Raw genomic sequence first — 23,153 nt, forward strand, 5'->3', positions numbered from 1 at the left:
TCTCCAGCCCCCTCTGAGGATGAGGAAACTGAGATTGAGCAAGGTCATTGCAGAGCTGTATACTGCGCCCCAAATGACTACAGCCCTGCCAGTGGGCCTGGCCTTGGTGGGGAGAAGAGCTGATCAAGCTTCCCGACCTCCTGCTGCACTTTCGGCAAGCCCCGTAATCTCTCTGAACTTCAGTTTCTTTATCTGTCAAGTGGGGCTTGCTGCAGATCCTCTCTGCCTGAATTGCTGTGAGGATGGGCACAGCACACCCCAGCATGTGAGCTGCTGGTACCCAGGGGGCCTTGGGCATGGTCTGTGCAAGCTCTGTGATCCCACAGGCTCAGGTATGTAACATCTGTGTTACCCTGGGCAGGTGACTCCTCTGAGACTCAATTTCTCTCTGCAAAATGGGGCCAGTTAACAGTGCTTGTGAAGTACCTCCCAGGGCTGGCCCAGAGGACCATCAGGGAGGACAAGCTGACCTGTTTCTCCCCACAGGGTCTCCTCTGGGGTCTACGAGCCAGTCGTGATTGAAAGCCATTGAGGAGCAGGTGCCCCGGCTGGAGAAGGGCCCTGCCTTCACGGGCATCCAGACCCACGTCATTCCACAAGGGACCTTCCCCTTCGGATCACCATCTGCGCTGCCTCTCATCTGTGCCTCCTCCATGCACTCCAGCCCAAAGCATCATTCCATTGACCTCCCATCTATGCTGGGACGCTCATGGCCCACAAGGGCCCCGGGCACCACTGTGAATATTCTCCCCTGAACCACTAGAGGGCAGGACACATGGGCCCGTGAAGCAGGTGGGCAGAGACCCATGGCGGGCACTGCCCCTCTGAGACCCACCTGGGCCCTCGGCGAGGACATTCAGCAGTTCCTGCACATGCAGGGAGGCTGGTGGCCGAGGGGCCTTTTGTCCTGTGTCCCCGTTCACTCCAGGAGCGCTGGCTCAGCCCTGGCAGGGCCTCGCTCCATTGCCCCCTTGTCCTTGGGGGGGCAGTTCACCCCCCGGAATCCTGCCACCATGGCCCTCTGACTGCTTAGTGCTTCAGCTGTCCCTCCCCTGCGTCCCGGGGGACCTGCTGGCGGCCTCCTCCCGGAAACCAAGACCTCAAACCCCACCCGCGCTCCAGATTGAGATCCCCCTTCCCCGCAGCGAATGTTCTCCTGCTGCCCTGGCAGCCTGCACTTTGCACATGCTTGTTTCCAGCACAGCACCCTGGCCCTTGCCTGCCCATCCACTGAGCCCTTCCCAAGGATCCCTGGGCCCTGCCTGCCGTGCAGTCAGCAGCCCAGCCCTCACAGCCCGGCTGGAACGTGGCACTGCCCCTGCCCCTCCCTGCCCTTTCCAGTTGGCTCCAGTTCAGGCCTGAGCCCCCTGCTGAGAAAGGTCTGAGCCTGAGCTGCGGTTCCCCTCTGCCCGGGGCTGGGTCCTGGGCAGCTGGCTTCCGTTAATGAAGCCAGGAAGGGTGCCTCCCGAGGCCCTGGAGGTCAGCAGCCCGGCTGGGCTGGGTTTGCCAAGCCAAGCGCCCTTTCTCTCCCCTCAGGCTCAGCTGGCCCAGGCCAGGGCCGATGCTGGAAAGGCAGATGGGCTGTAGCTGGACTGGCCCGGAGCTGGCTTCCTGGCCAGAAAAGCCTCAGCCAACCTCTGAAAACATGCCCTCTCTGGGCAAAGGAGAGGGCGGCGGGGGGCCGTCCATTAAGGGGGTTTTCCCGTGGGGAGCAGTCTGGCCCTGCCCCCGCCCCCACCCCTCGCTACACCCTCTGCTCTCAGCACTTTCCCCTGGCCTTGTCCTCGTTACTTGCTTGAAGGTGGGTTCTGGCTGCCCACCGGTCTCTGGACAGACTCCCCGACACTCTAATTTCCACTCATTTTGTATAAACCCAGCAGGCTGGTGTTTACGTAGCCCCATACCTTTTTCCTTTTCTTTGCTGGTTGTTTTTTTTTTCTTTTCTTTTTTCTTTCCTTCCTCCCTTTCATTTTCTTTTTTTAGAGTTCACAGTTTGGTATTTTCTCCTCCCCCAGGCGAGGGGAGGTGCTTCTGTTCTCCCCCTACCCGCTGGCTGGGTCCCAGCAGGGCTGGGGATCTGGGGTGGGGGTGGGGGGTGCCCTCCCCAGGCTGGGAGGGGTCCTTGCCTTCTGCCCCACTGGCAAGAATTGGACTTGGTCTTGGAACCTCCTGGCATTGGGACCAGAGCATTTCTAGGGTTTCTGTTGTTGTTTTTAATGCCCTAACCCTTTTAGAAAATGAATGTGAGAAGGTGCCTACCGAGGCAGGATGGAGCATTTGCTCTGGCTGGGGAAGGCTCTGGTCAGCTCTGCAGGTCCCTTCCTGCCCCACAGACACCTGGCACTTTAAAAGGGAGCTGGCTGCACTGTCTGCAGTTGAAGTGACCCCTAGAAGATGGGGGAACGCTGTCCTTCCCTTCTGTATCTGCATGACCTCAGCCCAGTGAGGCGATGTATTCAGGGTGTTTTTAGGTCTGAGTCAACATTCTGGGGGCTTCAGGCATAAGATAGCTGGTTTTGGTGCCGTTGGGGAGAATTCCCCATACCAGGAACCCCAGCCCCACCCTAGGCGAGGTCTGAATTTGACAGTCATCCCAGAAGGAGACAGAGCCTGCCGCACCTTCCCATGCCAGGCCCTGGGCCAGGGTAACTGGATTAACAGAATTCGGCCACAACCAAATCAATGCTGGCTGGAGCTGGAGGCCTGGAGCCCCGGACCCCCAGCCTCATTCCCACGTGGAAGCCCTTTCTTCAACCCTCTGGTCCCCTCAAGCTCAGTGAATTCCCATTAGGTGCCCACATCTCTGGACTAAAAATCCTATATTTAGAAACAGACAGAATATATTAGAGATATTTTTGGAAAGGAATTGGTCTATGCAATGGCAGTTTGGAATCTTCTTGAAAGACAGTTTAATGTTTTTACTAGGAGGTTTAAAGAAAAGTCTACAATATTTTTAGGTCGTTTTTTTTTGTTTTTTGTTTTCTGGTCACCCCACAAACCGACCGCATGGCATGATCCGCCAAGATGGAGAATGCCATGGTCTCCTCTCTTTCGGGAGGTGAGCAGGGAGATGGGGGGAGAGGAGGTCTTTTTTTTTTTTTTAACACCCCTCCTTTCGAACAGAATGTTACCACCACCACCCCCTGATTCAGTGGGCTGTGTTTGTATCTCCGTCCCAGCTTCTATTGTAGAAAATAACATTGTAAGGGGAAATCAGCCTAGTGTCAGTGTCTTGGTTGGGGGGGTTGGGGATTAAATGTTGCAGATTTTGTTATGGCATGTTGGTTCTTGCTTGTTTTACTGAGTTGAATCCCAGGTCACAGATGGCATCAGAAGGGAGCGAGATGACACTCTGGGGGTGGGAGAGACATCGGTGGCCAGGGTTCTTGGTTGTCCTGGCTGCAGTCATTACAATTATTATCACTGTTCCTACTACACATTCATTGGGAGGAAACGTAGGCCCAGAAAGGGCAGTTTCTTGCCAACCTCACACTTAAAAGGTGGCAGCTCTGACCTCAGAGCCCAAGTTCTAACCTCCCCAGAGTTGGGTGGCCTCTAACAAGCACGCCTGAGGATCAATGACTGTGCCTCAGCTTTCGCAGCTGCAAATGGGATTGTGGATCAAATTAGGAGGTGGGTATACAGCCCTCCCTAGGGAGCCTGACCCCCGCTGAGAGACGTTAAGAGTTTTCCCAGCCTCCCCAAAGCCACAGGCCAGCACTGTCTCCAGGCTTGGACCACCTCACTCCCTGCCCTTGACTCAAGTTCCTGAAGAGTTGACATGGCCACCAAGCTCTTGGGAAAGGCAAGTCACCCTGGGCCCGTCATGAGCTCAGAAATGGCAGGAATCCTCAGGGCTCTGGACAAGCTGGAAGGGACTAGACTACCAGGCCTTGTCTCGGCCCCAGCACTGCATTATCCTCGCCCATTTTCAGCGCTGATGCCTGCTCACACCCCAGAAAATCCTGGAGGCTGATTCTCAGCCCCTTCCTCGGTTTTTTGCACACCTGAGGAGGGATGAGTTGGCTCCTGGCTGAGCCCCAATTCTGAGACAGGGAAGGAATAGGGCTGTAAGGTCCAAAAAAGTTTGCTCCTTTGGAACACAGTAATGCTCAGTGGGCTTTCCTGGTGGCTCAGACGGTAAGAATCTGTTCAATCCCTAGGTCAGGAAGATCCTCTGGAGAAGCGAGTGGATTCTTGCCTGGAGAATTCCATTGACAGAGGACCCTGGTGGGCTATAGTCCAGTTCAGTTTAGTTCAGTCGCTCAGTCATACTCTGTGACCCCATGGACTGCAGCACACCAGACACCTCCCTGTCCATTGCCAACTCCTGGAGTTTACTCAAACTCATGTCCACTGAGTCGGTGATGCCATCCAACCGTCTCATCCTCTGTCGTCCCCTTCTGCCTCAATCATTCCCAGCATCAGGGTCTTTTCTAATGAGTCAGTTCTTTGCATCAGGTGGCCAAAGTATTGGAGTTTCAGCTTCAGCATCAGTCCTTTCACTGAATATTCAGGACTGAATTCCTTTAGAATGGACTGGTTGGATCTCCTTGCAATCCAAGGGACTCCCAAGAATCTTCTCCAACACCACACTTCAAAAGCATCAATTCTTGGGTGTCAGCTTTCTTTATAGTCCAACTCTCACATCCATACATGACCACTGGAAAAACCATAGCCTTGACTAGACGGACCTTTGTTGGCAAAGTAATGTCTCTGCTTTTTAATATGCTCTCTAGGTTGGTCATAACTTTCCTTCCAAGGAGTAAGCGTCTTTTAATTTCATGGCTGTAGTCACCATCTGCAGTGATTTTGGAGCCCCAAAAAAGTCTGTCATTGTTTCCACTGTTTCCCCATCTATTTGCCACGAAGTGATGGGACCAGATGCCATGATCTTAGTTTTCTGAATGTTGAGTTTTAAGCCAACTTTTTCACTCTCCTCTCTCACTTTCATCAAGAGGCTCTTTAGTTCTTTGCTTTCTGCCATAAGGGTGGTGTTATCTGCATATCTGAGGTTATTGATTTTCTCCCAGCAATCTTGATTCCAGCTTGTGCTTCCTCCAGCCCAGCGTTTCTCATGATGTACTCTGCATAGAAGTTAAATAAGCAGGGTGACAATATACCTACTCCTTTCACTATCCGGAACCAGTCTATGAGGTTGCAGAGAATCAGACATGACTAAGGACAACTTTCACTTTTTTTTTCCATGCTAAGTGAAAAATCAGTATATAAAATAAATGATGGGGGGAAAATGTTCCTCTCAGCTTTGCAATGGGCTCAGACAACCCAAGCAGACAGATGCTGCCAGCAGGAGCAAGCCATGACTGGTTCAGACCCCATCTTTGCATGGCCCTGCCCCCCTCCCCAGGAGAAGGCAATGGCACCCCACTCCAGTACTCTTGCCTGGAAAATCCCATGGATGGAGGAGCCTGGTGGGCTGCCGTCCATGGGGTCCTGAACAGTCAGACACGACTGAGTGACTTCACTTTCACTTTTCACTTTCATGCATTGGAGAAGGAAATGGCAACCCACTCCAGTGTTCTTGCCTGGAGAATCCCAGGGACAGGGGAGCCTGGTGGGCTGTCGTCTATGGGGTTGCACAGAGTCAGACACGACTGAAGTGACTTAGCAGCAGCAGCCCCCCTCCCCTCCAAGTGAAGACAGCGCAGGGAGAGCCTGGCATTGCCAGATGCTATTCTCTGTAGCACTACAGAAGTCACCAAAATCTTAAAACTGGTTGACTGATTCAAAGCTCCCAGTTGTGCCAAGCCTCATTCTGGGCACTGGGGATACAGACCCTATCCTCAGGGGGCTCACAGTCAAGTGGGCCAGGTCAACAAGTAAATCAGATAATTAAAACGCAGTGATGGGGCTTCCCTGGTGGCTCACTGGTAAAGAATCCACCTGCCAGTGCAAGAGACATGGTTGGATCCCTGATCCAGGAGGCCCCCACATGCTGCGGAGCAGCTAAGCCCTGTGCACCACAAGTAGAGTCTGTGCTCATAGAACCTGCGAGTCGCAGCTACTGAAGCCCGCATGCCCCAGAGCCCGTGCTCTGCAACGAAGAAGCCACGGCAATAAAAGGCTCTGTACAGCAACTAGAGAAAAGCCCTCGCAGTAACGAAGACCCAGCGCAGCCAAAAGTAAATAAAATGTAAAAAACAGAAACGCAGTGACAAGCGTCTTCCTGGTGATGCACTTGGGGCTGTGAAGCACAGAGGAAGGGACTCCGGCTCCTCCTTCTCCTCCCACCCTAGGCCGGTCCTTGAACTTTTTACCTTACCCTCAACAGACACGCTCGGGCCTCGGGACCAGGAAGTAGCGCCCTCGGGTGCTGGAGTCAGCTATACACCACTGACTCAGACTGTGATCTGAAAAGTTCTCGCCCCTCTCTTGAGCCTCCTTTTCCCCACCTGAAACACGGGACTTCTGACCACTCACCCCTATTCTGTTCTGGCTTTAGGACTCTGGGATATTGAGAGATGGGCTTTTTTTTTTTCTCGGGCGAGTTCGACAGGACCGAGCCCACAAGGGCCAAGCCAGTCTAGGTTCCTCAATTCGATCTCACTGCCCAGAGATTCGGGAACGCGTCACAGAATGTCCTCGAGAAACTACATTTCCCGACATGCAAAGAGGAGGCGGTGCCCGCCCGTCTCCGGCGACGCGGTCCCGGGCCAGCCTGAGGACTACGACTCCCGGCGTGCCCCGCGGCCCAAGGCCGGAAGGGCCCGGATCCGGAACCAGATGGGGCTTGCGTCTCCAGTACCTGAAGCGCCAGGGAAATGGTGAGCGTGAGGCCGAATGTCGGCAAAGGGGGCGTCTGGAGGGTGGGGTCCTGCGTCTGCTCAGGAGCTGGGGCTTGAGCACTCGGAGCCGGTATCGTTCTCCTGCCGTCTCATCGTACGAGTGATAGACTTTGGCCCGGTACTCTCTCTCCCGACCTAGAAAAGATACCTAGTCAGCCACGTCACATATGTCAGCTGAGTAAATGGACGTGATCGGGCCGCAACGACTACCCCCTCCTTCCTAAATGGAGGATCTTTTCCTCAGTTGAATCCTCCCTTTTCTGCAGGCCACGGGAACAGACCAAGTGGTGGGACTCGGCCTCGTCGCCCTTAGCCTGATCATCTTCACTTATTACACCGCCTGGGTAATTCTCTTGGTATGTGTGCTTCCCCGCCCTCTCTTACCTCCCATCCTTGGATCTCGAAGCCAACTCCTCACATCATTTTAGCAGGCACTGTGCTAGGTGCTGTCACTGCATATCTCATGAAAGCTCCAGGACAGCACTATGAGGAAGATGGTAACAGGTGTCCCTATTTTATAGACGAGGAAGCAGAAGCTCAAGGGGAAGGCTCAGGGTGGAATCCTTAACCACTCCACTGCAAAGTCCTGTCCTTGATTTGCTTTGCTTTTGATGGGAGTTCTAGTCTTGGTTATCCTGCGGGCGCTTGGGCATGACAATCCCAGTGGATTTTGTGAGAGTGTTTAGCATTTTTTTTTCCCCGTGGGAAATTTTTTTGGTTACTGCTTTAAAAGTGAAGTGTGTGTTTGGAGGGCAAAATCTTGCAGAAGTCAGTATCCTTTGGAGACAAATGTTAGTAAAGAAAACCTTGGAGTCCTGGTTGGGAATCACTCGAGGATTCCTCATGTCCGCTTTGTCCCTGCTAAGCTGTGAGGGCCTTAGGGCAAGTCCTTTGTCTTCTGTTCCCTGCCAGGTCCCTAGCCCCAACTTTGGGCGAGCACCAGTCAAGTGCCCAGTACACAACCATTAGATAACTGAAGGAAGGGAACAAACCAAGGCACCCAGAGTGCTATCATCTTAGAGAAAAGCAAATGCAGTGCTTTGATGGGGTCAACCCCTGAGATGGAGGAGGTGGGCTGTTTGGACTTGGGGAGCTGAGCAGAGCGAGGAACACTCACTAGAGCTCTGCCTTTGATGCCAGCCATTCATCGACAGTCAGCATGTCATCCACAAGTATTTCCTGCCCCGAGCCTATGCCATTGCTATCCCACTGGCCGCCGGCCTCCTGCTGCTCCTGTTTGTGGGTAAGTTCCCTCAACCCTGGACAGGGTGTCTTGGGGACCCCATGACCCCCTCCCAACCCCAAACATGCTGCTACACTTCATCACTCACTGTACATCTGCTTGAGGCTCCTTACCCCCAGCTCACGTCCTGGGGTTTCCCTGTTCATTCTTCAGGGCTGTAAGTCAGTCTTCCCAATGCCTCAGGCTCACTGGAATCTAATGGGATGTCTCCCTCTTTCTTGCTCCCTCCACCACCACCACCACCGCTCTGCTCACACCTCCATCACCTCTCACCCCCTTGTCACCCTGGTTCATGATCCCTGCATCTCTGTCTCCCAGGGTAAGCGTGTGGGCCTTATAGAGGCAGGGACTGTGGCTTTGTCATTTTTATGCCCTCACCCCAAGCACAAGCTGTGGCACTGAGTTGGTGCTCAAGAAAGTGGTTTGGATAAATCAACAATTAGGTGTCTGGAGGATGGGGTGGGTGGATGATGGATGCTGAGTGGGTGGGTGGTTAGGTAGATGGACAGGTGGTCGGGTAAGTAGGTAGATAGTTGGGTGGATCTTATTCCCTGTAGAATCAGAAACACTAAACTCAGAAAATTGCCTTTGATAGTCACTCAGCTGATGTTTCGGAGAAGGCAGTGGCACCGCACTCCAGTACTCTTACCTGGAAAATCCCACGGATGGAGGAGCCTGGTGGGCTGCAGTCCATGGGGTCACTAAGAGTCGGACACGACTGAAGTGACTTAGCAGCAGCAGCAGCAGCTGATGTTTGTTGAATGAATGCAGGCAGAAGTGTAGCTTGATGAGCGATTAGGGAAATGGCCTCCAGGGCGTGGCCTGGAGGGCGGTTGGGTAGCTGCTTGGCCCCCTGTGTGGGTCACTGCCATGCTTGGGTCCTGCTCTGGCCTCCCTGGGCTCCCCTTGTGACTCAGCTGGTAAAGAATCCGCCTGCAGTGTGAGGGACCTGGGTTCAGTCCCTGGGTTGGGAAGATCCCCTGGAGAAGCACTCCAGTATTTTGGCCTGGAGAATTCCATGGACTGTGTAGCCCATGGGGTCACAAAGAGTCAGACACAACTGAGCGACTTTCACTTCACTTTCTGACCTCCCAGCAGTCCTGAGCCAGGATCTTAGCTGCCTTTTTTGGTCTGTGTATTCCAGGTATATTCATCACCTACGTGATGCTGAAGAACCAGAACGATACCAAAAAGACTCAGTGAAGGCCCAGCAGGAATGAGGCTGCTGGCCCCGTCTCTGCTTCTTCTCCAGGGCAGACCCAACAAGGGTGCCCACAGGACCCATTCAGGCACTGAGGCCCCGTCAAGCCTGATTGCCCTGCAGACACCCCTGTGGGATGGAAGCTGTTCAGGACTCACCCCTGGCTGACCAGGGCCCCTGCTCCTCCTTCCAGAAGCCAGGGAGGAGAAGTACCTGGAAGTCTCCATCTCACCCCCATTCTGGCTCAGGGCCTGCAAGGTGCTGGTCCCTCTCCACATACACACACACCTCACCTTGACTCCCTCTCATTTTTCCCGCTGGGTTCTACACTTGCCTCAGTTTCCTTCTTGTCACATGATGGTGTTGGACTTGGCAGGTTCTGGGACATCACGTGACCTCTCCCCACATGTCCTGCTCCTCCACAAAGGCAACCTTCCCAGGTCTGACATAGCCCCAGATCCCACAAGGATTTCTGGACCTGGAGAGCCTAGAGGGAGGCCCAGCCCCCCAGCCTCAGGGCTGGCCTGATGGGAGAGCTGAACAATAAACATCGTTGTCTTCGTCTCAGTGCTGTCCCTGACCCGAGGTGCTCAGGAGCTGGGAGCTGGCCTCTGCATTGGTCTCAGATCAGGAGACACTGGTTTGTGCAGCGAGGGTGCCTTGGGTACCTCCTGGATTATCCCTGTGCTGGACACAGGACAAAGCAGGGGCCAGGACTGGTGTGGATCTGGCCTGGTGCAGCTCACGGCGGGGGAGTCTGGAGGCATGGCCGTCTGCCAGACGTCACATCAGCCTTTACCTCGCCTCCACTGTGCCAGCCCAGCCAGTGGGCACTGGTATATTAAGGACCCTCACACCCCTAAAAGCCCAAGCCCATCATCTGTCTCGTACTCAGCAGCCCAAATTAGTGTGGCTCTGAGCAGAGGGCCACTGTGAGCCAGAGCAGGGCTGTTTCCACTGTGTTCCAGTTGACTGGTCCAGGCCTCAGCTCGAGCCCCTGGCAGTCCCACCGTGCCCCTCTGGGCAGCCAGCTCTCCCATTCACAGTGTGAGCCTCCACCCCTCACTTCCTTGGGCACTCTCTTCCTCCAGTTAGCAGAGGTGTCCCACCTGCCTCATTAGAGGAAAGAGCCCAACTGCAGGCACACCTGCCCTGTCCTTACCTATTCCCCTCCCCAACCTCCAGTCCAGGCGGAGCTGCCCTCCTGGACTCTGGGTCCTGTCCTCTCCCACCGCTGTGGCAAGAGCCTGCTATCTGATGATCCCTCTCAGGGGAACAGCCTCTGCTTCTCAACATGGTCCTCCAGTGTTAAATGAATGTGTTATAGGCTCCATATAAGGGACCCTCCATCAACTCATTAACTCCCTCTAGGTCTCTCCCTGTCTTCACAACCAAACTTCCCCAAAGGGTATCCACCTCTGCCCCCGCGTTTCCTCTCCTCCCACTGTGCTTGGCAGCTTTCCAGGAGGGCTGCACTCAGACCACCAGTGATGTCTGGTCTACATCAGAGGCATGTTCCTTGACCTGCCACATTTGGCCAGTGACATTCCGCCCCCCACCCCCACCCCGGGTGCATTCTCCTACTTCTCTCTATCATATTCATGCTCCTCTCCTGCCGTGAGAGGGTAAGTTTCTCAGGACTCAGTCACAGGCCTCTTCACCCCACACTCTTAGGGGCGACCTTATCCTCACCCAGGCTTGCTTCCAGCCCAGCTTTCTCCTGAGCCCAAAGGTGTTGGATGTGTGCCAGCTGTTCACCTGACATCTCCATCAGATGTCACAGACCTTGGCTTTCCTCTTCCACCCCACATCCACCAGACCCAAATCCTATCAATTCTTGCCATTTCCTCCCCCGCCCCAGTCACCTTCCTGATGCAAAGCCAGCATCCTCTGCCCTAAATCACCAAAAGTGTCCTCACTTCTCTCCCCACTCCCCCACAATGGCCCCCTCAAATCCAGCTGCATGACAACCAGTTACCTTTGGAAAACATTTGAGTTTCTTTTTTACTTTTCCTGAGCATCTTTCTCACACATTGCTTCTCTGGGTTCCCATCCCTCTCCTCCCATGGCTGACAAGAGCCTCCGTGCTCCCTTCTGAACTCTCCTCCAGCCATACTGGCCTTCCATTTCCTGGGAGTCACTGAGGTTCTGTGTACATCCTCCTTGCACTGGTTCAGCATATACCAGTTTCTCAAACACCAGTTTGTGCCAGGTTACTGAGCCAGGAAAGGAGCCTGCCCTCCTTGCACTCTGTGGGTGGGGGAAAGGGGGATGTAATAAGTAAATGAACAAGACAGTCTCTAACAGTGTTAAGCATGATGAAGAAAATAAAAGTAATGTGATCATGACTGAGGGGCGGGGACACTCAGAGTAGGGCAAGGTGATAAGGAATAAAGCAAATCGGGTGTGTGTGGGGGGCGGGGGTGGCTACTTCAGGCTGAAGGAACAGCACCTGCAAATGCCTGGAGGTTTGAAAGAGGGTCCAGAGTCCCTGTGGAAGGTGCAGGGAGAGTGAGTTGAGAGGAGTCTTAAGAGTAGGCAGACAGGCCTGGGGCTGTACTGGGAGGTTTGGACTGTTTCAGTGCCTTGGGAAGCCACTGGAGGCTTTGAGCACGACAGTGACATCATCCGATTTATGCTTTTAAAAGCTCACGCAGGCAGCTGTGTTCTCTCACCCTAAAATCTGCCCTCCCCAGCGCCCCCGCCCCCCGCCCCACCACACACCCCGGCCTACACTGCTCCTGGCCCATAGTGAGTGTTCAAAAAACTGTTGAATGAATACATGTCCCTGACTTCCTGTGTGACCTGGAGGTAGTCGCTTTTCTCACTGGACCTCAGTTTCCTTACCCGAAATACGGTCTGTGGGATTTTCATGCCAGAGTGGGTGGGCGGGACTGGATTTAGGTTATCGGCCTCCCGAACTCCCGGAGATCTGAGTCTCCCACACTCAGAAGGGAATGGGGGGTGGGGGTCTTCATGCCGCAGAGACCCTAACCAACGCGGGGCGGCCCCGCCCGGCCTGGACCGCTGTCCGAAGGATGCTGCAGCCCCGGAGGCGGGACCCGCAGGCGATCCCCGGGGCTCCCTTTCGGATTGGGTGCAGCCGTGACCGGCACCGCTCGATTGGTCGATCCAGAAGGAGGGGCGGGGCCCGGCTCATGCTGCGGGGCTACCCGGTAGCGGGGGACGCGGCCGGAGCCCGGGAAGCTGCTGCGGGGGCGATGGCCGCGCCGAGCCCGGGGCCCCGCGAGGTAGGTGCAGACCCGAGAGAGGACAGGAAAGGAAAGGGTTGGAGAGCAGGGGCCGGGTCTCCCCGCCCTGTAAGGGGCGGACACATCCCCATCCAAACCCAGAAGGGGTCCTGCACTTGGGCGGGACTGGGACACGCCCCACATGGGGCTGCTGGTCTGAAGTGGGGAGTCCAGCGGGTTTTCCACGAGAACTTGCTTGGTTTCTTCATTGTAAAATGGAGACAATAATAAAAGCGTCTCCTTCATAGGGCGGTTAGGAGGTCAAGCTCTCAGCTAGGGCTGGGCTCGTGGTGGGTGCCTACTGAGGATGGGTCAGAAGCTGTGACCTCAGCTTCGTGGAGACCTGCCGGGCCGGACTGGAGGAATTCGGAGTAGACGAGTAGAATAGATGACTCAATCACTGACATCACAGCTCCTACTATAAGGAGATCCTGTGCACGGTGCTCAGACTCACCAGTAACAACAGTTAATACCAGCCCCGAAGGAGGTATTGTATGTAGTTCTCAGTTTACAGACTAGAAAGCGAGGTGCAGAAAGGTTAGGTGATTTACCTGAGGTTACACTGCTAGTGAGAGGCTGCGGAACGAATGCTCCACCCGCTGATAGTAAGAACCATCACTATGAGTGTTGACTGAATGCCAGGCACGGTCCTCTCACAACACGCCGTCGGGTGGGTACCAACCTTTTCTGCATTTTACAACTAAGGGGACTGAGGCAGAGAGATGAGGAGAGAGCTGACAGTGATGTGGGACTCAGACCAGGGTCATTCTCCTGTGGGGTGCTGGCTGCCCCATGCTGACTGCTTCTGGTGCCTCCCACCACAGATCCTGGCCCCCTCCCCAGAGGCTGGACGCAGAGCAGCTGCTTCAAGCTCTGGCCACCGTGGCCTCCTCTGGCGTCTGCGGGACAAGCAGTGTCGCCTGGGACTGTTTGAGATCAGCCCGGGGCACGAGCTGCACCAGGTGATGTGCCTGATGCAGGCGGGGCTGTGGGCTGCCACTCAAGTGTCCATGGACCACCCGCCCACGGTGAGTGGCCAGTTCTCTGCACCTCCACTAACAGCGAGACCAGGCTGATGCCCCGTCCTGCTAATAAATGCAGGGCTGGGGGTCAGAGCAGGCCAGATAGAAGGGGAGGAAGGCCAGGACTCGGTGCAGGGAAGGAGGGACATTTCTGGGCTGAGGCCAGGAAGCCAGAAAGCCCAAGGTGTGTTGAGGGTATGAGGAAGCCCTTGAACCCATGTGGTGGATGTGTGATCTAGGTGAGTGTCTGCCTCTCTTTAGGCCTCAGTGTCTCCATCTGTATAATGGGTGGGAGGGATTGTACTCCTTGGTCTCTGTTGAGAAGGGACCCCACCCCCACCCTACCAGCTCTGCCCATCCTCCCCAGAGCTCTGGCTAGGGCCAGGCTGGCTCAGCAGAAAGGGTCGCCCACTGCAAGCTCAGCACCCGGATGGCCCCGGGTGAGCATGTGTGTCGTTTGTGTGTGTGCACACATGTGCAGTGTGACCCCATCCTAGCGCAGGGACCTGGAGGTCCAGGGAGATGCAGGAGTCCTCTGAATCTCATCACCTGCTGAAAATCTTGCAGGGTTCCCCAATTCTCAGCATGGTCTCAGCGTCCTGCTGGCTCAAGCTCAAGGGCCATCTGTCCAACCTCATTCTCAGTCTACCCCTCCCTTATTCTCTTCAGTCTCGGCCTCTCCTCTTCCCAGTGGCCATCACTGCTGTTCCCCCTGCTATGAGCACCTTGCTCCCCGTCTTCACTACCCCCACATTTCATCTTAGGGGGCACCTCCTCCAGGAAGATTTCTCTGATCCTGCTCCTCCCAGGCTCAGTCCGGCAGGTCCCTAGACTTCAAGGCCACCCCCTTTTACCGGGAGGGCATCCGGCAACACTTTGGCCAGCGTGTGTCTAGGCACATGTGCCAGACTCTAACTCAGAGACTGGTGTGGGGGACTCAGCAGTGAATAAGACACACCTGGGACCTGCCCCGGCTCACTCTTCCCTCCAGCTCTGGGAGGGCTGGCCGTCTCCCTGCTCAACTCAGGCATACCCGGATTAGTCCCCAGCAGCTGGAGGAACCACAATGGGGGGAAGGGGGTGAGGCCGGGTGCCAGACCCTGGGAGACCCTGGGCTGGCAGCGCCGGCTGAGACTTGCCCTGGGCCGCTTTGCTCCTTGCTGCAGGGGCTGCCCACGGAGGAGGATTTTTCTGAAGTCCTGACCCAGGTTCATGAGGTAGGAGGCCCAAGACCGCTGCATGGGAGGGAATGTGTTCAGCTCTCCTCCTCCGTTTCCCCATCAGTTGCAGTGGGAGTGATGGCTTGACCCCCGGGTCTTGCAGAAAGGGTGTGCTTAACCCTGACCCTCCCGCGGGAGGGCCAACTGCACACCCCTGGGCGCCAGGGGACACTCTTGGGGGCTGTTCTTCCTCCTCGCAGGGCTTCGAGCTGGGCACCTTGGCTGGCCCCGTCTTCGCCCGACTGAGGCGCTCCCTGGGGCTGGCCGAGGAGGACTACCAGGCCGCGCTGGGTCCCAGTCGCCCCTACCTGCAGTTCCTCAGCACCTCCAAGAGCAAAGCCAGCTTCTTTCTCTCGTGAGCTGGTGGCAGGGGTGGGGAATGGCGGGAGGAGTGGTGTCTGGCGGTGGGTCGGGGGAGAGGTGCGCTTTAAGAGAGAGAGAATGGCCAAGTTAAGTTGGGTGGAGAGGGGTGGAGACAGGAGGCCAGACGGGCGGTGGGGAGGCGGCTCCTGACCGGCCTGGACAGTGACCTCTCCCTCCCGCCCCTCAGCCACGACCAACGCTTCTTCCTGAAGACCCTGAGGAGCCGGGAGGTGCAGGCGCTGCTCGCCCACCTGCCCCGCTACGTGCATCACCTGCAGCGACACCCACACTCACTGCTCGCACGGGTGCTGGGTATGACCTGTCCGGGACTGGGACTGCAGGGAGCGGGGAGGTGTGAGGAGAGAGGGCGAGAAGGGGATGGGTCGGAGAGTGGGAAGGTTCCAGGGTCGGGAGTGGTGGGGGGAGCGTAGGGGATCTGAGTCCGAGCAGGGTGGAGGGCACTGGGCAACAGAGAGGCTGGGGCCAAGTCCAGTGGGGAGGCGGGTCCTAGACAGCAATGTACAGGGGGGCGGGGCCGATGGGAGGGGCCAAGACCTGGGTGGGGCCCAAAGAGGGCGGGATTGGGGTTGGACAGTGACCGGAGGAAGATTTGTGGGCCTGTTAGTCGCTCAGTTGGAGAAGTCAATGGCACCCCATTCCAGTAGTCTTGCCTGGAAAATCCCATGGACGGAGGAGCCTGGAAGGCTGCAGTCCATGGGGTCGCTGAGGGTCGGACACGACTGAACGACTTCACTTTCACTTTTCACTTTCATGCACTGGAGAAGGAAACGGCAACCCACTCCAGTGTTCTTGCCTGGAGAATCCCAGGGACGGGGGAGCCTGGTGGGCTGCCGTCTATGGGGTCGCACAGAGTTGGACACGACTGAAGTGACTTAGCAGTAGTCGCTCAGTAGTGTCTCTCTGCGACCCCATGGATGGTAGCCCGTCAATCTCCTCTGTCCATGGGATTCTCCAGGCAAGAATACTGGAGTGTGTAGCCATTCCCTTCTCCAGGGGATCTTCCTGACCCACGGCTCGAACCCAAGTCCCCTGCATTGCAGGCAGATTCTTAACCATCGAGCCCCCCATTTGGGGTTAAATCTAGAAACAGGTCAAATCGGGACACCAGCCTCAAGTTGGGGAAGGGTGGGGTCCGGGGGCGCGGCCTGGAGGCTTGGGATGCGGCAGATCTCGAAGAGGAGGCGTGGCCTGAAACTGGCACTGGACAGGACGTACCCGGGGCGTATCCGAGTTTGCGCCCCTCACCTGACGCCCTCTCCCCTTCCAGGAGTGCACAGTCTGCGGGTGGCTCGGGGAAAGAAGGTGGGTGAGGCCGAGCCGAGTGGACCGGGCCGGAGGGAGGGTGGGAGGGTGAGACCCTGTCTCCTCTCACTCCGTACTCCCGTCCCTAGAAATACTTCATCGTCATGCAGAGCGTCTTCTATCCCGCCGGCCGCATCTCTGAGAGGTGAGTCGGCCTCCCAGCCCCGCCCAGAATGTACCACCTGAAGCGCCCACACTCATGGGATAGACAGTGAAAGATCGATCCCAAGATTTCTTGACGGGTCCGAGACCGTGATCCCCACGACCAACGTCTCTTGAGCGCTCAAGAGGCAATGGGTGCTGTGTTGAGTCATTTGCATTCATCATCTTCCTTCCCAGAATATCTCTGAGGAGTAGGTGTCCTTATCATCCCCATTTTGTGGATGAGAAATCGAGGAGGGGAAATCTACATAGCTACTGTGCTAGATGGAGAAGGCAATGGCACACCACTCCAGTACTCTTGCCTGGAAAATCCTATGGACGGAGAAGCCTGGTAGGCTGCAATCCATGGGGTCGCTAAGAGTCGGACACAACTGAGCGACTTCACTTTCACTTTTCACTTTCATGCATTGGAGAAGGAAGTGGCAACCCACTCCAGTGTTCTTGCCTGGAGAATCCCAGGGATGGTGGAGCCTGGTGGGCTGCCGTCTCTGGGGTCACACAGAGTCGGACACGACTGAAGTGAGTTAGCGGCAGCAGCAACTGTGCTAGAAGCAGGGATTCAAACCCAGCCTCTGATTGGACTCGGCCCTCTGAGCCTCCTAGTCCCCCCTCCTCTGCCACCAGAGCTCCATATTGGTGCTCCCGCAGGGGCTGCAGACCTCCCACAGGCCCTTGTGGTTCTGTGAGTAGTGTGGGCCCACTCTGTCGGATACCCCAAGGATGACAAGGTGCCAAGAGGCAGGCACAGGTAGGGGGAAAGGCTGGACTGGTGTTCAGCCTGAGTTGGAATCCCTGCTCTGCCCTTTAGTCACTGTGTGGTCTTGGGCAAATTGAAAAACCTCTCTGAGGTTTTTTCTTCATCTCTAACAAGGGAACGATAATGGACTGGGGTTGTGCTGAGAATCTGAACAGTCCCCCTGTGGCTGCTCTTGTTTCTTATTACCTTGTGAGCTTTTCCGTGTGTCTCAAGTCCGTATAAAGTGGAATTCTGTCTTGTAGCTCAGCTGGTAAAGAATCCACCTGCAATGCGGGAGACCTGGGTTCAATCCCTGAGTTGGGAAGATCCCCTGGAGAAGGGAAAGGCTACCCACTCCAGTATTCTGGCCTGGAGAATTCCATGGACAGTCCATGTGGTCGCAGAGTCAGACACGACTGAGCGACTTTCACTTTCACTTTCTGTCTCCCCAACCCCTCACCTCCAGGTATGACATCAAGGGCTGCGAGGTGAGCCGTTGGGTGGAGCCCGCCCCTGAGGGCAGCGTACTTGTTCTGGTGCTGAAAGACCTCAACTTTCAGGGCAAGACCATCAATCTGGGTGAGCCATAGAGCAGTCACTGCCTGCTCTTCCTCTGTTTAGGGTGAAGTTAGAAGGGTGTCCTTGGCATTATCCTCTGCCCGAGTCATTAACAGCCTAGATTCTGGAGTCAAGTGGAGAATCCTAGCTCCGTGACTCTCTAGCTAGGTGACCAAGGCAAATTACAGATGAGTTTGCCCATCTGTGAATTGGGACAGTAATGTCTCCTGCCCTCCCGGGGCAGGTGCGTGTGGAGCCCGCAGCACCTTGCCCGGCACCCGACGAGCACTCAGGTGGGGGCACTGATGCTCCGGCAGGGCCCCAGAGGAGCTGGTTCCTCCGCCAGATGGAATTGGACACCGCCTTCCTCCGGGAGCTCAACGTACTGGATTACAGCCTTCTGATGGCCTTCCAGCGTCTTCATGAGGATGAGAGGGGTCCAGGCAGTAGCCTTATCTTCCGCACAGCCAGGTGGGCCCCCTAGAGGCAACAGCAAGAATGAGGTGATGAGAGCATGGAAAAGACAGATGGTGTGGTGGGAGAAACAACACAGGCAAAGGTTCAAAGACTGGAAAGTGCAGTATTTGTGTGTTTGTGTGTACGTGTGTGTGGGAGGGGGTGGGGGTGGGGGGGGCGGAGGAGGGGAGTGGAGAGCTGGAGAAGCCTGGCCAGCAGGGATAGTGGGCACAGGTGGATCACAGCAGGGGAAAGACCAGGTGAGATCCAGTTGGATGAGGGCTTCAGTGTTGAAGAATCTGCCCATTTTCCAGAAGGGGATGTGGAGTCATTGACGATTTCAGACCTACTTCACTTTTGCCTTAGAAAGAGCCCTTGCCCCCTGACCTGGTCACTCCACTTCGAGGACCCTGAAGTCATCGCCTCTGGCACCATCATCATGGTGCCTTCCTCTGCATGCAATCAATCTCGCATGCTGACAATGAGGTTTTGGTTTTGAGAGGATGGGTTCATTCCCATTTTAGAGATGTGAAAACTGAGCCTCAGAGGGAGGAAATGAAGTTGTAGAATGACTTTTGAGGATTCATGTTAGTACTTGGTTAGTTACTTGGCTTTCAGTCCTCCAAGGCCCACTTTTGTAGTTGAACAGAATTACTCAGGGCTGCCCTGGCAGTTCGGTGGTAAAGAATCTGCTTGCAGTGCAGGAGAGCTGGATTCAATCCCTGGCCTGGGAAGATCCCCTGAAAAGGGCGTGGCACCCCACTCCAGTACTCTTGCCTGGAGAATCCCATGGACAAAGGAAGCTAGTAGCCTGCAGTCCACGGGGTCGAAAAGAGTCGGACACGACTGAGCTACTAACACTTTCACTTTCGATTTTCAGAAATATTTAGGCATTAAGATAGGCCCTTCTTGGAAATAAGAAAGGAAATAAGTTCATTGATTTGTTGGGTGGACAAATGTAAAGTGATGTCCACTCACCCAGCCTCCAGCCCCACTCTTTGGAGGAAGACCTTCCAATGGGTGATCTTGGGCACAACCCAAGGTAATGGCTCCCCATGAAACCTGTGGCTTGGTGGACACATCCTGATCAGGTAGTGGAATGCCCACCATGGGATACAGATTCCCCCAAGTCTGCCTATCCAAGCTAGAGTAAACCCAAGTTTGCATACAGTGGTTGTTATTCTATTGAAGTTTTCCAAGCTGGCTGGTAAATGGCCATAGCCCTGCTTCCACCCAGTTCTGAGCCCCTCATTCAGAACCTACCATCCCCAGGTTAACCCTGCCACTGCAAAAGTACCAGTATTCTGTCCAGGCTCCCAGACCACTCTGTTCGGATTGGTTGGTGCCTGGGGTGGAAGGGAGCTTTCTTTGATTGGCTTATTTCCCCCCAAGACCTGGGCAGGGCAGGAATAAAGCCCCCAGTGACCCCCTGACCCCCTACTCTCCAAGTTGCACCATCACAAGAGGACAAAGTTAGGGAATTGAGCCTTCTCTGGCTTGGATTGTGGGCCCCCGCCAGAGGGATCTTCTGATTTGGAATACAATTTGGGGCAAGAAGACACACATCTGCAAACTTGGGTTGGACCTTTTTCTGCAGGGTTTCAACTCTGCCACTCTAAAACGTTCAGGGTTGGACGACCCCGAACAGCAGTTTTGGAAATACCTGTGTATGGTGTGGTGTGTGCACGCTCAAACTGTCTGACTCTTTGCAACCCGTGGACTGTAGCCCGCCTGGCTCCTCTGTCCATGAAATTTTCCAGGCAAGGATACTGGAGTGGGTTACCATTTCCTTCCAGGGGATCTTCCTGACCCAGAAATCGAACCTGTATCTCCTGCATTGCAGGCAAATTCTTTACTGTTTGGGCCATCAGGGAAGCCCACCCAAATATGGGACTTACCCAAAGTGATGTTGTACTTAAATGTAGAGCCAGAGTCTGTGTGACCCAAGTGCTGGATATCAGCGCTATCCAGTAGAAAGTTAATACTAGCCACACAGGTAGTTTTAAATGTTCTAGTAGCCTCATTTTAAAGAGTAAAAAGAGGGACTTCCCTGGCAGTCCAGTGGTTAAGACTTTGCCTTCTAATTCAGGGAGTGCAGGTTCGATACCTGGTGGGGGAACTAAGATTCCACATGCCTTTAAACAAAAAGCAATAATGTAACAAATTCAACAAAGACTTTAAAAAATCTTAATAAATAAAAATAAAAAGAAATAGGTAAAAATAATTTTAATAGCATATTTCCCTTACTTCATACATCCAAACTTTGATCCTTGCATCATCTAATCAATGTAAACATTTATATCTTACATTCTTTTTCTCATACTATCTTGGAAATTCAGTATTTTTTTTCCTTTTTTTTCAGTATGTATTTTACACTAACCATGCATCTGGGGCCATACGTGGCTAGCTGGTGGCTGCATAGCATGCAGCTCAGCTTTTAGCCTGTCAATTGCAATTCATTCAGCCGCCCAGTTTATCTGACATCAGGCCAGGGCACACGGGAGGGGTGGGGATGACCCAGGGGCAGTCTGGCCCAGGCTGACAGGGTCCATTGACTGGGGGTCCTCGGAGGAGACAGTTACCCCCCTGTCGGCCCCCAGGTCTATACGAGGGGCGCAGAGCGCCGAGGAGTCGGGAGCCCAGAACCGGCGGCTGCTGCCCGACGCCCCCAACGCCCTACACATCGTGGACGGGCCGGAGCATCGCTATTTCCTAGGCCTGGTGGACCTCACCACGGTCTACGGGCTCCGCAAGCGGCTGGAGCAACTGTGGAAGACGCTGCGCTACCCAGGCCGGACCTTCTCAACCGTCAGCCCGGCTTGCTACGCCCGTCGCCTCTGCCAGTGGGTGGAGGCGCACACCGAGTGACCGGCGCCCAGCCGCTCTCTCCCCGTCTGGACAAATGGGACCACGCCGGGAACGCGGGTTCCAGCCTGGCCCCGGGCAGCGGGTCGGGCTCCCCTCGCCTGCCATTCCTCCGGTTGGCCTCCAGAGGGCGGCATCCCCTAACTAATATTATGAACTCATTTTGCTGGGGAATGTTGTGCCTGATTGTGCCAGGGACTCCCCTAACGTGAGATTATTTAATCCTCAAAAAAAAGAAAAAAAAAAGCTATTATTCTTTTTTACAGACCATGAAATGAAGGCTCAGGGGGTGAAGGGACTGAGCAAAATCATTCAGCAATAAATGCGAGAACCAGGACTCAACTATGCCTTTTGAACTCAGGAGCTGTATTCTTATTGATCAGCTCCCACAGTCCTGTCCTCACTGGGGAAGCGGGTGGCTGAAACCTCCAAGTCCAGCCTCTTCGTCGTCCAGATGGGGAAACTGAGGCCCAAAGACTTTAAGGGACTCATGCACGGGTAAGTGGATGAGTCCCAATACCCGCTCCGCCCCCAACCCAGGCTCAAGCAGGACCCACTGGCCTCCCTCTGGGGTGGGCCCCCTATATCCTGCACAGGTGGGAAGAAGTGGGGCATTGGGGGGGGGTGCTTCAGCTCTAGGTAACATTAGACTGGGGTCCATTATTGATCTTGAGTAAGTTCTGCCCTCCTCTGGGAGTCACTTTAATCACCTGTGAAATGGGAGCAGAGGTTGGTGGTCAGTCTGAGGGACCTGGACGCACAGACATCACCGGAGCAGAGAAGGAAATTGCCTGCATAGCCCCTGATCATTCCTTCTCCCTCCTCCAGGAAACTTCAGCCCTACCTCTGACCCCAGTCCAGTTCGACCATGCCCAAGGGAGCCCTTCCTCTAGAGCTTCTCTGTGGCCTGGCTGTGTGACCAGGAAAAGGTGCTAAACCTCTCTGTGCCTCAGTGGTCTAATTTTGCAAATGGAAATATTTAACTCATTAAATGTTTATTGAGCACCTGCTATGTGACAGGCCCTCTGCCGGGGGAATGGGGACCTCGGGTGGAGCGAAATGCAGAGATTCTTCCTCTGAAGAACTCACAGTGTGTGTGTGGGGGAACAGTGACAAAAGCCACGTGTGTGACAAAGCCTCGTGAAGCAACATGGGGCCATGGCGCTTAGGGAAGGAGCCCCTATCTAGTTATTTGATGGGAAGGGGGGCTCTAACCTCTAAACAGAGACCAGAAGAATCAGATGCAGCTCTGGCAGTGGCAGGGGGATGGGGGTGTGTCCCAAGCTAAGGACAAAGCAAAGATCTGGGGTAAGAGACAGCTTGGCATTTGAGAGAAAGAACTATTTCACTGCGGTCGGAGTTTGAGGGTGGGGTGACAGTGTGGTGGTGGGGGGAGCTTTGTGGGCCAATCGCTGGTCCCTGGGGCCGGATGATTCCAGACCTTGGGAAAGTCACTCAGTGACTCAACGCTGCCATTGCATTGGCCATAACAGAAAACAAGGAAAGACGGCTGGTGGGGGAAGGGAGAGGAAAAGGAAATCTTAGGCTGCAGGGCTGGAGCGGGGCTCCTGAAATATATACGTAATTGACGTCATCCCTTGCTGTTTGGGTGACCCTGGGTGATTAACTCAACTTTTCTGAGCCGGCATAAACCACGGAGCACTTCTCATTCTGGCTCAGCAGGAAGTTGAGACACAGACTGCGTTAAGGTCATCACTAGGAAGGTGGGTGGGTCGTGGAAACTCTGGTGGAAGGGCAGCACGGCAGGAAACAGGGCCTGAAAGGAAGTGGCCCCTCTAAGGTCTCACGAGGCACAGGACTCCTGGCTCTTCTAACTGGCTCAAGCAACACATTATCTAGCACTGTGTGTGTGCTGGACACCGTGCCGGTGTTGGAAATGCTCTCAGAACATGACTGGCCTGGCTGCCCACACAGAGATTAGAGGCT

General features: G+C 55.0%; 3 protein-coding genes across 4 annotated transcripts in view; all 3 read left to right on the forward strand.

Moving 5' to 3' along the window:
* The window catches only part of EEIG1 (estrogen-induced osteoclastogenesis regulator 1), a 36,823-nt gene extending 33,544 nt beyond the window's left edge, over positions 1-3,279 (forward strand). The window contains exon 11 of the mRNA XM_005908454.3: positions 487-3,279. Coding sequence (XP_005908516.1) covers positions 487-532 — 46 coding nt within the window. The 3' untranslated portion in view covers positions 533-3,279. The remainder of the gene's footprint in view (positions 1-486) is intronic.
* Positions 3,280-6,647: 3,368 nt separating this feature from the next.
* DPM2 (dolichyl-phosphate mannosyltransferase subunit 2, regulatory) lies at positions 6,648-9,814 on the forward strand. The gene is made up of 4 exons (XM_005908453.3): positions 6,648-6,785; positions 7,073-7,162; positions 7,947-8,049; positions 9,194-9,814. Exons 1-4 carry the CDS (start codon positions 6,783-6,785, stop codon positions 9,250-9,252), a joined length of 255 nt encoding a protein of 84 aa, XP_005908515.1. The 5' UTR covers positions 6,648-6,782; the 3' UTR covers positions 9,253-9,814.
* A 2,589-nt stretch (positions 9,815-12,403) lies between these two features.
* Positions 12,404-22,139, forward strand: PIP5KL1 (phosphatidylinositol-4-phosphate 5-kinase like 1). Of its 2 annotated transcripts, XR_011466142.1 has the most exons (11): positions 12,404-12,501; positions 13,326-13,529; positions 14,690-14,740; positions 14,944-15,098; positions 15,294-15,418; positions 16,395-16,429; positions 16,519-16,574; positions 17,794-17,906; positions 18,203-18,356; positions 20,942-21,704; positions 22,035-22,139. XR_011466142.1 is itself a non-coding variant. In XM_005908452.2 (10 exons), the coding sequence occupies exons 1-10, from the start codon at positions 12,409-12,411 to the stop codon at positions 21,207-21,209; spliced, it is 1,254 nt and encodes a 417-aa protein (XP_005908514.2). In that variant the 5' UTR covers positions 12,404-12,408; the 3' UTR covers positions 21,210-21,807. The 2 variants fall into 2 exon arrangements, 1 of the variants encoding a protein (XP_005908514.2); XM_005908452.2 differs by lacking the exon at positions 22,035-22,139 and having other exon boundaries at positions 20,942-21,807.
* Positions 22,140-23,153: the final 1,014 nt, after the last annotated feature.

Source organism: Bos mutus, chromosome 11 (assembly GCF_027580195.1).
Source record: "Bos mutus isolate GX-2022 chromosome 11, NWIPB_WYAK_1.1, whole genome shotgun sequence".
In the NCBI taxonomy this organism is placed as follows: Eukaryota; Metazoa; Chordata; class Mammalia; order Artiodactyla; family Bovidae; genus Bos; species Bos mutus.